The sequence below is a fragment of the Sylvia atricapilla genome, chromosome 3, assembly GCF_009819655.1.
Source record: "Sylvia atricapilla isolate bSylAtr1 chromosome 3, bSylAtr1.pri, whole genome shotgun sequence".
Classification (NCBI taxonomy): Eukaryota; Metazoa; Chordata; class Aves; order Passeriformes; family Sylviidae; genus Sylvia; species Sylvia atricapilla.
Genome location: NC_089142.1, coordinates 58,113,930 through 58,129,443, shown reverse-complemented (window position 1 = coordinate 58,129,443; position 15,514 = coordinate 58,113,930). Strand labels below are relative to the sequence as shown.

General features: G+C 35.6%; 1 protein-coding gene across 1 annotated transcript in view; it reads right to left on the bottom strand.

Moving 5' to 3' along the window:
- The window catches only part of ESR1 (estrogen receptor 1), a 158,848-nt gene that overhangs the window by 47,092 nt on the left and 96,242 nt on the right, over window positions 1-15,514 (bottom strand). Inside the window, 1 exon segment of the mRNA XM_066315490.1 lies at window positions 12,455-12,571. Coding sequence (XP_066171587.1) covers window positions 12,455-12,571 — 117 coding nt within the window.

Sequence of the window (15,514 nt, the reverse complement as noted above, 5' to 3'; positions counted from 1 at the left end):
GTGGAGGAGTAACAGGCATTTGAGACTGAGTCAGAAACTTAAATCCATCATCAAGTGGAGGCAAAGGAGGACAACCAAGTAATAAGGAAAGCACACAAAGAATTGAGATATGAGGAGAAGGCAGCTTATGATGCAGCTTATTCTGGAGTTCTCATGCAATTGCAAAAAGCAGCACTCGTCCCAGCTTGAAATGCAAAAGAAGTATCTACAGAGAATAAAGATGTAAGCCATTCAAGAACTAGGGAAGAGAAAACATTTAAACCAAACCAAAACAAAAACACTTGCAAGAAATCAGTACAGGTCTTTCTAATGGTTGGGGAAAGGGAAACACAACATTTTCTCAGCTCTCTTCACACCACAAAATTTCAGACCTTTAAAATTCCAGTCTTTGCTGGTAGCATTTTCATCTCATGTACAACATGCTTTCATATAAATGTTGATCTTTTCCAGTGTCAAAGAAACAGGGAGAATCTTTAAATCTCTGTTCCTCTTTCTTCAACTATGGTGAGATTTTCACTGAATTAGTATTTGAAGATTAAGCATTTTATGTTTAATTCATTCAAAATCTAGTGGTTTTGTGATTCTATTCCATTAATCTATTCAGATAAAGGGAGTTCAATAAATCTCTTATCACTCCTATTACTTAACCTATCTATATTTTCCCATTCACTAAACTATTCTAAGCCAGAACTCTTAAGTGAGTTGCTGTTCCCATTTTTCATTCAGCAGCACCAATCCTTCCTACCACTAAAACAGTTTCTGTTAAGGAGAGGGTGGGAGGGATATTCTTGCTATTGAGAAAAACACAAGACTTATTCTGGCAAGTTGTAATTACAGAGATATTCTCACTGGTAACTTCCTTGCAATACTCAATAGCAGGCATGCTCTAGCTGTAACAGATATTTTTGTTCTATCCTTTGTATCAATTTAATGTTTTTGAATTAAAATTTTGCTGTGAAACATGTATATATAATCACATGAACAAGCCCACATGGTTCACAGAAACTAAAGTATTTGTAAACTTTCTCACATTCCAAATTTTATCTGCTGCTCATCTAGAAATTTTCTTTCAAAGAGAAAGCATGCTTGGGCTCTGTGGTGTTCAACATACTCATAAATACATAGGCTGACATAATTCATAAACAAGAAGTTTGGGTTAGAAAAATACTATAAAAACATCAGATAAGTTTAGAAAGTAAACAGAAGGCTAGAAATTACAAGGAAAGGAAGGGAGGACAGAACAACTTCATAAATCACAGAGTTTATTATCGTGAGGCACAATACAATGAACACTGCATGCAGTTCTGTTCTTCCCAAATTAAAAAGAGATATAAAAATAAATGTAAAAGGGATAAGAGAAAAAAAGATGAGATGATTTGTAATGTGAAACAACTTTGGTGTGAGAAATAATTAAATTTACTATATCTGCTTGGCCTGCAAGCTACATGATTACAAAATCAGGAATAGCAAAAAGATGAATAATAAGGTACAAAACACTAAAACTTCTATTCTGATACAAGAAGGTTTCAAATGAAAATACCCCATGCAAGGTTAAGGACAGACAGGATGAGGTTCTCTTTCACACCATGGAGAAAGAAAACTGACAGTGTGAATAAATTAGAAGGTGGTATAATTAGAAAGCTGTGGGCCAAATGTGATGGAGAACAGAATCCACTAAAAGGTAATAAAAATAAGTAGGGCAACTTCAGCATTAAGTCTCTATCACAAAGATTACTGGAAGATCAGAGATTTTTTTGGGTTTGCTTTTTTACTTAATCCAAGCCTGCCTTGTTAAGTAAAACAAGGTTGTGGTGAGGATGCTAAATAACAGAGGAAAGGTGGCAAATGTAAGAACATTTAGCTGTTTACAAATAAACCGGATGTTAAATAAGAACAATAATTTTATTTTTAATTCATCTGAAAGCCTACCAGTGACTTTTATTCACCTTAGAACAAAAAAAGTGATGCATTACACAAAGCTCAACATAACTAGTTTGGATGAGGTACCCCACACAAGTCTATTTCTCCCATTTTTATTTTGGGATTTTAAATCAATCAACCAACCAACCAACTGTAGCAATTTTAGTACTGGATTTTGCAGAGACTATGAAAAAAAAAGTCAGTAAGAGTATGCATTCCTTCCACATCACATCATCAGCATTTATGATTACAGACAGAAAGATCTCTGAATCTATGTAAGTATCATATTCATCAGAGATTTAGAGAACTTACTACTAACTCTTTACCTAAGCCTTAGATGGAGAAGCAACAAACTTATTCTTTTTCTTGGTCTAAATAGTGAATATTGCTCAGAAAAATGCAAGTGCTCCCTAATCTCCTTCAACTTAATCAAATTTTATCTCTGTTAGAAAGAGATAATAGTGATGCACAGTCACTAATTCCAAAAAAGGGAACTTTATCGAACTACATTTTCCTTGCCAAAAGTCAGTGATTTTTTTAAGGGTTTTTTAAATATATGAATGCATCAATTTCAATTTTGATTTGACCGTTCAGCCAATAAAGGGACCTTAATTGTCAAGTGTTATGAAAAACAAAATCTAGCAAAAATTGAAGTACTGTGCATCTTGCAAGAGCCTTAAAACAATTTCCACTCTAGTTTTAATGCTACAATATTTTCAAAGGCAATTTTATAAAGCTTCATATATAAATTCAGTCAGACTTTTAGACACGGAGACAGGTTTCAAAACTGCTAAGTAATTATATAATGAAATCATTAGAACTTGATTAGCAATAAAATTGCATATGGACAATAAAATTGCATATGACACTCCCATGGCAGCGGAGTTGGAATTAGATGACCTTTAACATCCTTTCCAACTCGATGTTCTATGAGTGTATGCTCATGAAAGAAATGTTAACCATATGAAATACTGCCCTAGTGTTTTCCCACGTCATTAAAACAAAACAAAAAATTAATTCCAGATCATTAAAGCAAAAGATCCAAAATTAAAAATGCACTGAATGAGCACTGAATCTCAGCCATACAACAGCCTTTTTTTTCCTACCTATTGCTAATAACTAAGCTTCACTTTTATACCTTTGGTATTATATAAAATATTCAGAAAAATTTAGAGGAAGAAAAGGAGGAGACCAATTAGAGTCGAATTTGCCTGGCTGTGTGTGAAATACAGAATAATAAATTTTAGTTTTAAAGATGCAGGTATAATCTCAAATTTTATTTGAGTTAAACATAATTCCTGTGAACTGGTTTGTGTAATATTTTTCAGTTTCTTTCTTGTTAGAAATTTGATCAATCAACAAAAGTTTGTAGTCACACTTTTTTCTTTTTTTTTTTTTTTTTTAATCTTATTTGGGTTTGAGGGGGTTTGTTGGTTTGTTTGGTTTTGCGGGTTTTTTCTTTTTTTTTGTTTTTTTTTTTTTTTGGTTTTTTTTTTTTTTTTTTGTTTGGTTTTTTTTTTGTTTGTTTGGTTTTTTTTGTTTTTTATTTTAGAGGACGACAAAATGGATCTATGATTGGGTTTGGAAACAGTGGTGGGTAAATGGTTTACCAGCTAACTTCCCAGCCTGGATTAACCTTTGAACCTGAGGCTCTTTGTCCACACTCCTGCTCCTTGTCAGCAGACCCAGGAGGAGAGACACTTGACACTTTTATATACACGCACAGCCTTGTAGCATTAACAGCCTATAATTTTGTCAGTTTGTCAAAAGAGTGTTTTAAATGTGCTTGGAAACACCTCCTCTTCTAAACAATGCTGTTGCTCTTCAAGACCAACCTGCCTCATCAGCATTCTGTTGAAAATTTCCAGAGAGAAACTATCTGTTTCAGAGAGAAAGAATCTCTAGTGTTTTGCAAAACAAACCCTGCTTGGCAATAAAAGACAAAATGTATGTGGTAAGTAAAAGATATTATAAATAAGAAGGTATCTGTCAGAGAGGCAGAGTCCACTGTCCTGCTGATGATCAGAGTGTTAAGGAAAAAGGCACAGAGCAGGCCATGGCAGAGATGCCATGCAAATCCTTTACACCAGTGTTTGCAAAGGAAGAAACCAGATTTTCCTATGGCATAAACCTACCTTTCTGAAACTGTAGCTGGGTTTGAAGAGGCCAGAAATACAAAAGCCTCTCTTCAAATGTCCAAGTATGGGGAGGTTTTACTAAACTGTTGGGAGAAGACCTCTGGGGCTGAGTCCAGGCGCACTTTGGTGTCATTGCTGCCATTAGCCAAAGTAAGGGACTGCAAAACTAAAATGTTTTGAACGAGCCAACAGTTCCCTTACGGACACAAACCTGAGTGTCTGTTGGGGGTTAGGTTTGTCCCTTTTTCACTCTATAAAGAATTTTTTCCCCCCTGTAAGTTACCAAGGAGACCAAGTGTTGGATACTTAAGAGTACTTAACTCAAACAAAGAGGTGGCGAAACCCAGTTGGGGAAATTTTTTTTTTTTATCTGTTAAGGAGGGGGTAACTGCTTTCTCTGATAAGAAGCCAGCTGTTAAAAACTGATGGTGAAGTGTTGCTTATCAGATGGGACAATGTTTCTTATGTCTGTTCATTCTTCCACTACCCCCATAGGAATGTCTTCTATTAATGGACCATTAAAGCTCACCAGTGACATCACACATTAAATCTTACTATTGTAAGATGCTCTACGCAGGGAGGAGGAGCCAAACCATCTTCACCTAGATAAAAAGGAGCCACAAGTGTCACCAGACATCCAGTGCTTCCACACGACTCCCAAAGGAAGACTGGACCCATCTCTGGACCCTTGGCTCCACAGAATCCTCCCTTCTTCCAACAGGACCACATCTGCCACTCCAGGAGGACTTTTTGGACTGTTTCCAACACCTTGACCAACAGGGTGTCATGTTGTATTTCTGACTCTTTCAGAGTTTTCTGGGATTTCTTATTTGTTTGTTTGCTTGCTTATTCTTCTGTACTAAAACATTTGTATTTTTAATATCCTAGTAAAGAACTGTTTTACCTATTCCCATAAATCTTTGCCTGATAGCCTCTTAATTGCAAATTGATGATAATTTGGAAAAGGGGAGGAGGGGGGGGTTTACATTCCAAGGGAAATTCCAATCTTCCCTGGCAGATACCTGTCTATCTAAACCAAGACAGTGTCTTAGCACAAGTGGCTGTAGAGCCCAAAGGGCAGATGCAAGTAAGGCTGTTGTCTACTAACAGCCTGTTATGGCAACTTCCCTTTACAGGTAGGCCTCATTAGGCACACCTCTGCTGAGCTGAACAGCTTTATAATGCTTCATTGGAAATAAACCAGAATCCTACAGTTTTCTTTAAAACATAAGGTCACTGTAGCTGCTGTACGTAAGCAGAAGTCAATAATATAATTTCATTCTTGATAGATTTGTAACAGATGGAGATTGCTTGAAGCTATGACTGCAGTGTAGGTTCTAATACTCAGCATGATGTACCTTCCAAGGTACAAACTTTTGAGATTTTTGGGAACTTTTCTGGTTGAATCTCTCTACATAAATACATTATTTGGCCGCAGAAAAGTAACACTGCTTTCCAAATTCAAATTTTATAGCCTAATAAATACTTCTTTTGAATATGATTCAGATAATCAGCCCCTTATTTCATTCCCAGTTCTCTTTTGGCAAATGAAACAGTGATGTAAATTGTGCTGAAAACCCAGGTGGGTTGACAATTAGTTTAAATGAGAAACATTGTCTGAAATCGTCTAGAAAGATTAATCAGAATTTAATGTCTAATCTCAAACAGACCTGCCTGAAGTGACAGTGCTTAAGAGCCTGTTTTCTGACAAGGATATCTAGACACTCAGTACTATAAATAAGTAACAAATTTGTGTTCAGTCTGTGCATCTGGATGTTACAGTCTTTTCAACTCCTGAGGGCTGTATGTCTATTTATGTGAGTTGCTTTTTTAAAATATCTCTTATCCTTTTCCAAACTGGGGGCTTATTTCTCCTCCATAATCAGGACCCCCTTCTATTTGAGATACGGAATGAGAGAAGTCAGTTGGGGTTTAGATTCAGATATTCGTGTTCAGCTCCTGGCTCTGCTACCATTTTGTTCATTGACCAGGTCACACTAGGTATCTCAGTGCCCCAGAACTCCCATCAACTAAAATGAAGATCATAAAACTGGTCTTCCATGTAAAGTCTTAAAGACCTGGTAAAAAAAAAAAATAGCTGTTAACAAGCAGGCAAATGTCATTTGAGGTCTCTAATGACTATTCATAATGCACAGTTTGAGAATCAATGATCTATTAATTAAAGATGAAGGTGCAAGGCATGATTCATCCTAATCTGTATTTTTGTATTCAATCTTTGGCAGTCATAGCACATGTTTTAAAGAGCATCTCAGGACATGTAGAAGTGAAACAAGATAATTTTGATTAATCCATCATTCAAATTAATCCCTTTCAGTGCTGATACTCCTGGTAAACTCATACCAAGTTTTGGTTACAGTAAGTGTGGCAACTGCCCCATTTCTAGACAATATTTACAGTGAGCCTTTGGACATTTCAGGGATCACAATAAAGCCTTTAGAGGAACTTTCTCTACTTTTAAATCAGCCATGATTTGGGAAAGCCAGTCATTGTAGGACAAATAGTTGATTGGTAGAAATCTCAAAGACAACAACAAATTTTAATTGCTACATTCTAGAAATTAATTAAGTTAATTGAGTATTGAAGGTGTTTGGCCTGATACCAGGACTGAGTGCTAGAACTGAATTGAAAATATCTAACCAAGGGAAGAACCAGAACCATACAATCACACAATTATGGAGTGCTTTGGATTGGAGGGGATCTTAAAGATCATCTAGTTCCAACTTCCTTGCCATGGGCAAAGCCACTTTTCATTAGACCAGGTGGCTCAGAGCCCCATCCAAGCTGGCTTTGAACACTTCCAGGGATGGGGCAACGTCTCTGAGCAACCTGTTCCAGTGTCTCTCCACCACCTTCAGAGAAAAGCTTTTCTTCCTAATATCTCATCCAAACCTACCATCTTCTAGTTTGAAGCCATTAGCCCTTGTCCTACCACTGAATTATCTTGTAAAAAGTCCTTCTTGAGCTCTCTTATAGCTCTAGTACTCTAGGAATTAATGAAGAAAAAAAAAAAGTATAAAAAGGCCAAAAAGCCAGGGTAAACAAATATCCAACTATAATCAGCTTTACAATCTCAAACAAGTGTTTAGGGGTTAAATATTAAAAAATCTGCAATAGTTTTGGTTGTTTTTTTTTGTTTGTTTTTTTGGTTTTTGTTTTTTGTTTTTTTTTTTACATATCCAGCTATAGCATATAACTAAGCATAAGACAATTTGTCCTATTTTATCCCATTTCCACTTGACTGCAAAAAGTCTGAACCGTGTATAAATTCATTGGTGAATCCACTTTGAGCAGGTGGCTCAACAAAAGACCTCCTAGATTTCCTTCTAGCACAGATCATTTTATGAAGTGGAATAGGAAGAGAAGTCATCTTTGGCAAAGGTGTTCACAACAATGTTCTCTCTTTCTGTTTTTTGGGGAAGAACACAGGAGTACTGTATTTTGTAACAATTTAATGGCAGTGATCCCCTTCACTTGTGTGCAAAGATGAGAAAAAAAAAATTCGCTAAAAAATCTGATTTCATTTCCACCTTATTTTCCCAGTGCTGTACGCTCACAAAACCTTGCTTCAAATATGCACAAATACATGATTTCAGCCCAACAATCACAACTTTAAAGAGTGCACTTCCTCATACATTTATCAGGCCCCACCTACACAGTTATTTGGCTGAGTACAGGACAGTATGTCTATTAAGTATCATTGAGGTTCTCCTCGAACAAACCAGAATCATTTCACATACACAATCCATTTTCCTTCATTCACTTATTTCTCTTTTTAATAGTTCATTAAAAGATAATTACATGAAAATGTAGAAGACCTTGAGTTCATCCAGTGGTTGCATCAGACATCAATTACTCCTACTTTTGAGAATTATTTTAATAACTCTCTAGCCTTTTTTCATGAATAAATATAGAATTCAGCAAGGGAGCATAGATCTCTCCATTTAAAGATTAAAATCAGCAAGGTCCTGAGAGAACAAAAAATTTGTTTTTTCATTTCCCCTGTAAAAAATTATCTTAAACTTCATCAAGCCTGTCACACTGAATCAGACTGGCATAGAGGTGGGTAACTATTTCAAAAGAATGTAAGAGAAAAACTGGAGGCTAGACACTCCAATCTCTAGGAGTTAACAAAGTTTCTGCAGGAAATGGCATGTGGTTTTAGCACTCTGTTATGGCCAGCAGAGAGTTTCACTCCCTGGGCTGTATCACAATAATTTCTGAAGCGTTCTCAGACAATTTGTGAGAGTAACACCGAAGCATGTAGGCTTCAAATGTGCTGTAACACTTTAATTCCATTACCACAACAAACAGTACACAGAATCTTCTCTACAACCTGAGATTCCAGGCTGTTCAAAGACCGTAAATACCCCATGTCATATACATAATCACCATCTGAATCTAGCACATGAGCACTCAAATCCTTGCTGGCCACATTTCCTATGATTTGATGTTAGGAAGCCATCAGCATTCGACAATTGAAAGAATTACGTAGTGTCAGGTTGGTTAAGCATGGGCTATCAGGCAAATTAATGGATTTTTCTTTAGGTATCTGGCATTTAGCATTATGGCAATTTTTTCCCATGATCACAAATTCCACTGGCATGCTGTTGCTCTGATCCCATGCAGCACTTAATGATAAATCTGTCTTGTCACACATCAAAAGGAGGGGAAGAAAGCAGCATGCTGATTACTAGAAACTCTCATTCACTTGCCACACTATAAAAATAATTAATAAAAACCCATAAAATAAGGTGCTTTTGTTTTAATAAGATTAGGGTCTTTGGGCCCTAATCAGAAAGCCTTTAAAACAATGGAGAAACAGAAAACTAGGTCTGTATTGAAGCTGAGGTCACCTGCACCTTCCATACTGTTGGAGCTTCAGGGTTGCAACTGCTGTAACAATTCCATTTGAAAGCTGGGACCCTCCATCATGTGAAAGTTGGAGTACACTTCTCCAAATCAGAACACAAACAAGCTTCAAGGAGGCATCAGCAGATTGTAAACAAAAACAAGGCTTCTCTCCCCTGCTATGGAAGAGAAGTAAAAGGGACACGGCAAGGATTTTATTTGATGTGTCCACTTTATCCTCACGCACAAACAGGGGAGCAGAGGCTAAATAATAACAGATAATTTTAAAGTCTTTTGGGTTTATTCAGAAAGAGAGGATGAAGCATTTGGACAAATATAACTGCTGTAAATTATGCCTCAGATGCTGACTGCACCAGCAGAGATTCTTGCAGTCCGATTGTCTCTTGAAGCAGCGCAGTAACAGATGCAGAAGGAAACACTTGCAAACACAAGAGGAGAGAAAAAAAATAACTCTTCAGTACTGAAAGAAGATTTTAAAAGACTGAAGAACAGGGAAGAAAAAAAAGTCAATAAAATTTCCACAGGAACTCATAAGAGGAACTCATAAGTATATGTTCCTACCACACAGTTCAAGGGCCACTTGAAGCCTGCACTTTTTTCTCTACATGAAGCCTCTAAAACATATTTCAGTTGAGTCCACTCTACTAAAAATATATATATATATATATATGAAAGTTTTCATTCTGCATAAAGTAATCTTCCAGAATGAAAACCTCAGCAACCATATTCTATATCATATGTTTAGAATTAACCAGAGACATATATAAATAATATATTTATTATTTAATAAAACTTTTGCCTACCTTCCCCAGTATTTACTGGAAGTCCCTATTTAATATCAGTTATTACTCATATCACTTAAATGGCAGATAAAAGTCACAACTTGGCAACTTCTACAATTTTTTGAGAAACCTCAGCTAATTTAGCACAGAAGAAGAACTGAGATTACATTTAGGGGATAGAAAGAACATGTTTTCCACTATATCTAAAAGTTGTGTCATCATAAGCAAATTGTGGAAACAAAGTGAGATAAGACACAAACAAGTGTTCAAGTGTACTATAGAATTAATGCCTTAAAAAAAGGCAAATCCTTCAACATGAACATGAGTTGATTATTTAAACTAGAAGATCCAATCACAAGAACTAGGAACTATTGGAGAATAGTGTGAACCTTGAACTAACCACAGAGCTACATGATTTTATTCTTTCAGAAAAAGTCCTGTTATATCTACTAAAAGAGAAAATCTTCATAGCTCCCCTCAGGCAAAAAATTTAAAAAAAAATTTAAAAATTAAGCATTATCACTTAAAAGTTAAGCCAGATGGTATTACAAGAATATTCACTTAACCTTTATTTTCATCTGAGAGAAATGTGACAACTATAAAGGTCTAGATTTAGATGAAAGGCTTTTCTTCCCCGCACATCCACGTGGACAATAGGCAATCAATAACAACTCCAGAAAAACTTTGAATGTTTTACTTCATGTACATTATCTTTACCTTCCCTGAAGTCATCTGCAGGTATGACAGATTTATTACTTGTAACTGAAGGATTTCAACATTTTTTTTCATAAAATAGATTTTTTTTCATAAAATAGAATTTTTTTCATAGAGTTCATAAAATAAATATTTTAAAATTATTGTCTATGAACTGCTTATGGACTTCATGCATTTTTAGTAGCACTATAAGGGTAGATACAATTTATGCTGATCCCGATCTCTTTTTTAATAAACTGAGTTTAGCTTCTTAAAAGAAGGAAACAACAGCAACAAAACAATAAAAATACCACAACACTGACTATTTTTGAACTGCCAGTTCCTGTAGTGACTATAGAAATCTTGCAACATTGTAAAAGGAAAGGATGAAATCCAGATGGCTTTTCTCAGGGGAGAACCACTGTATGAAATAAAGATTCCAGAATATTAATATTTGAAATAAAATTTGGACAGAACTGCAGTATTTCTTTTGAACTACTTTAATCTAAAAAATACTAGCTGAGAAATCTTTACAATTTCATGAGAGTAAAATAGCAACATGTAGAATAGTCAAAAACCTATTAGAACCTGCATCCTAGAGAAGGTATATGAAAAAGATAAAACTGGTACAGTGCATCATTAATTAAATACACATAAGCATAATTGGATGTAAATGTGCCAAATGAAAAATGTAATGTCATCAACATAAAACATAATTATAAATCCTAGCTCTTATCTGCCATATGTACAAAGGTCACAGCTAAATCTGCATGGCATATTCATATATGGATTCTCTGGTTTTAGTTTGCCTTTCTTGAACCTCTATCTTTTCTGGAGCATAGTTGTAATATTAACTACATACCCTTTGAAGAGCCATATAGTCATATAAACCAGGCTGTTCAGATCCATACATAAAATCTCATAAAAAAAAAAAAAACAAACCAAAAAAATACCAAAAAAAACCCAACGGTGTCTTAAGTCCTAGAAGCAAAAGCAGATTTAGCAGATTTTACATCTTCCTCCTGCTTGAATGCCAAAACTGAGATAAAAAAAAAGTCTCAGCTGTTTCCTAATCCTTGAGTTGAGAAAAATGCAGATCCAATCTCAAGTGCAGCAACAACTGATATTTTTTCTTTTATTCTTTCCTTTTTTCTCCTAAGATTCCCTGACTTGGCCTACCTTTACTGGTCTTATAAGTGATTTGTTGAGGAAAGGACAAACGTGATGAGCTACTCTTCTCTCTTGCACCAGACTTTCTGTGGCATAAGTAAGCATTAGGTGTGCCAAACAAAGGAGGAATCAGTCTGTAATCTAACTAACTCTTTACACACATCATCTCTTCTGCTCTGTGCACTTACTAGCTTGCCAGGCTTTTCCTATAGATATTGATTTCCATACAGCTACTGATTGCTCGTCATTGATAAAAGCAATCTGAAATTTTTAGCAGGCTGCAACAAGCCACCATTATTACATATGTTCCAGGAAAGTGACATTTATCTCAGTTCTTATAAAATGAGTAAGTCTTTAATAGTGTTGGGTTAAAATAATTCACATCAAAAATATATGTACACTAGCAGAACAAAGAAATTAACTTTCCTTTCCAGGATTCACAACAAAATAATTACATATCCAGAAGATTCTTTAACAAATACGGACTGATTTGAGACTACCAATGCCCTTCACACTGAACTGCAAAATGCTGCAAACTCTTGGATTAAATTTTGTTCATCAGGATCTGAAGCCTACCATGAGAGAGCAAATAAATACTGTGTTAAAAACAGTAACAGAGGAATTCTAGTTCTATTGAAATCGATGGTACTCTTATTTTTCATGTAAATTTGGACAAGATAACATGATATTTTGGAGCTTTTCCTTTTTTGATTTAATAAAATAATTTTGATTTAGTAGACTTCAACTCAATAAAATCAGCAGCTTCCTCCTTTAGCTAGAAACCATATCAGCTGCCCAATGAAGTTCAAAGAGAAGAAGGCAGACAGCAATTTAAAGATTTGATGATGACTGTGTACGTACCACCTTTCATCATTCCCACTTCATAGCATTTTCTCAGTCGGCAGGCCTGGCAACTCTTCCTTCTGTTCTTGTCAATGGTGCACTGGTTAGTAGCAGGACACATGTAGTCATTGTGCCCTGTAAAACCAGAGGGAAAGTAAGGACACAGTTATACACAGACATAACAAAAATTACTGACAACTTGGGGAAAAAAAGTAGGGTTACCATCATAACCTCTCATAAAAGTGTTGATACAGATTTTGAAATGAACATCTCTAGGCCACATATTTATTCGCAAGTTCTTTAAATTAAAACTTCTGTAGACTAATTAAAAATGTGAACAATTAAAGTAAGCAAAAAAGTGGATATATTATTATGAACAAGTGCCTTGACTTCCTTTCTCTCAGGCTGAGAAATACACCATCTGGTTCTGTAAGCCTGTGCTTATGTTTAACCAACAGATTGCACAAAATGAGATTTACAAAGTTAAAAATGTCTATACACAAAAGATTTTATCTATGACAGTCAGGGCCAGTTAAGAAACAAGCAATACTTTAAAACAGAAGCAACAATTTTCATCCTGAAATGATTAATTGTACCTCAGGGATAAATCAGTTGCTAATTCCTGCTGAATGTCATGCAAAAACTTTTTGATATGACAAATTCTAAAATTGCCACATGCTGAAACCAAGCTTCTTGCTGGTATCTTCTCCTTAAGAGCTCCTCCTCTTCATTTACTACTCTCTACATCTCAGTTCTCATAACAAGTATTTTTATCATACCTTTATTTGTTACTGCCAAAAAGCATCTATTCCAATTTGGTCTTAAAAATGTGTGCTTAAATCTGCTATAAAATCATTTGCCAACAACTGACCAAGGTTAACAAGGATGAAAAAGCCTGTTCAAAATTGTCCCATTGGTGCTCTGTGTTCATCTGAACACAGCTAAGGTACAGCACACACACACACACACACACACACCCCAAAAAAAAAAAAAAAAAAAAAAAAAAAAAAGTTACTGAAGAACTGGTTGTTCTTTCTTTGAGGGCAAGGGATCAGCTTGAGGTAAAGTAGGGTGGAGGTTTCACAGCGGCCTTGGTCTCATCAAATCATCTATCCTTGACTACAAATTAGAAAATAGAGTAAAAATTACTATCAGGTTACACCAGGAACATCTGCTCTCTAATGCTACATAACTGGGATCTCATCAAAATAAGTAGCCAACCTGTAAACTTGTTAATAGAGGAACAGCTGAATATGTCCTGTCTCAAATAGACAGAACCATTATTTTTTAGGTCTACTGGACAGAACAAAATAATACTGGAAAAATCTGTTTCCACTTGTTTTGCTCCAGCACCATGGTAAAAAGGTACAACTGAACCACCATCTCAAGCCAGCAGGAGAGAACACTAATTTTCAGTTCCTCTGGTAGGATTCAGACTGTTCTATATCTGATTTGAAACCTTTCACATATAAGGAAACAAAAAACATCAAGTCAGAAAGGAAACAGCCTGAACCACATATGCAGTATCTACAGGGAAAAGGAGCAGAAAAAGAAAGCTGTATTTTTAAGAAAGTGCACTTATAGTGAGTCACACTAAGCAGCAGTGAAAGAGTGTAGCACCTGACTTCAATCACCTGCATTGTTTCATTAACCAGCTTTGGAAATACCATGAGACAAAGATGGAAAATTTAAATTGCTCCTTTTAAAAACAAAGAAATACTTTGAAAGGATAACTATTCTTATTCCTGGTGAAGTTAAAAGGTAAATGCACATGGTAAAGCAGTGCAGGCTTTGAAATCAGCAAATAATTCAGGACACCATTTAGAGATCTCTAAAATAAGCAGGTAAATCTCACTTAGGTCAAAGCTGAAATCATGCTTACTATCTTTGCTGGACTGGCTGACATTCATAGTGTTCAAAGGTTAAAAAAGAAGTGACAGAAGTGACTACATGCAAAAATGAAAAATCAAGTGTAATCAATATCATCAGGGCAGCTATCCTGTTTTTGCTATGCTTATGTGAGTGATAACCTTCTCCTTGGCTATGAATCTGTATTTACTTGTGTAAACCACAAGTGTTTGGAAATAAACACTTGGCTTATAGAATAGTACATGAAATACTCCTATTTGTAATAGAGCTACTGTTCCTACATTCATTTTTTTTTCCTTTCGAACAGTTTCATGATGAATTTACCATTTAAATATTAGCATAATTAGTGTGCTTTCATGCACATGATCTGCACCTTAGACAACACACTGTTCACTCAAAACACTTGATTGACTTCACAGAATAAGCTGGCTATTTTAGCTGGCTGCTAAAAACCAGAAACATCTGTGTGTGATGGCCATGCTTCTTCAGATTTTGAGTATCATTATTTAGCCTTTCATATTTCCTGTAAATCTAGGAAAAAATAGTGCATTTATTATTTATCATAATTTTTGTTTTACTCTAACCAACATGCCTTCAAGAGATGGGATAGCATGTATGCAACCAGAAAAAAATGTTTGGTAATTTGAGTATACAGTAAAAATCATTATGAATTTAATCAGGAAAGAAGAAAGAAACAAAGGGAAGAAGGAAGGCAGGATTTTTTCCTGCTTCTCCACAACACTATCTGATTTCAAGTATTAGTTGCTGGAAGTGAAAAAAGAAGTTTCCTTTGCAAGGCACAGACAGACTAGGAGAGTCTAAGCTCTAGGAGAGCATGGAAGAGAAAAAGGCAGGAAAACACAATTAAGGAATAAATAATATGTAAAAAGCAAGTTTTACTTTAAAGTGAAATAGTATAACCTTGATGTATGTGAATTGTCTTTTAACTATTCTGCCTTTTACCTAATGCTTAATGCATATCTCTCAGCAAAGTTGATTCCAACCAATCTGACCCATTACCGGGGATTTCTCACTGGCAGGAATTGTCAACATGAAAGTGGGACACAACAATAGGTTCCCAGCTGCCCTGCCCTTTGTTTTCATGATATCCAAAGCATGGTGAATGGTAGAAGACAGGGTAATTTTAGGCTACTTGAGAGCTGGTATTACAGGAATACCAAGAGGAAAAATGCCTTCAGTGATCATTGC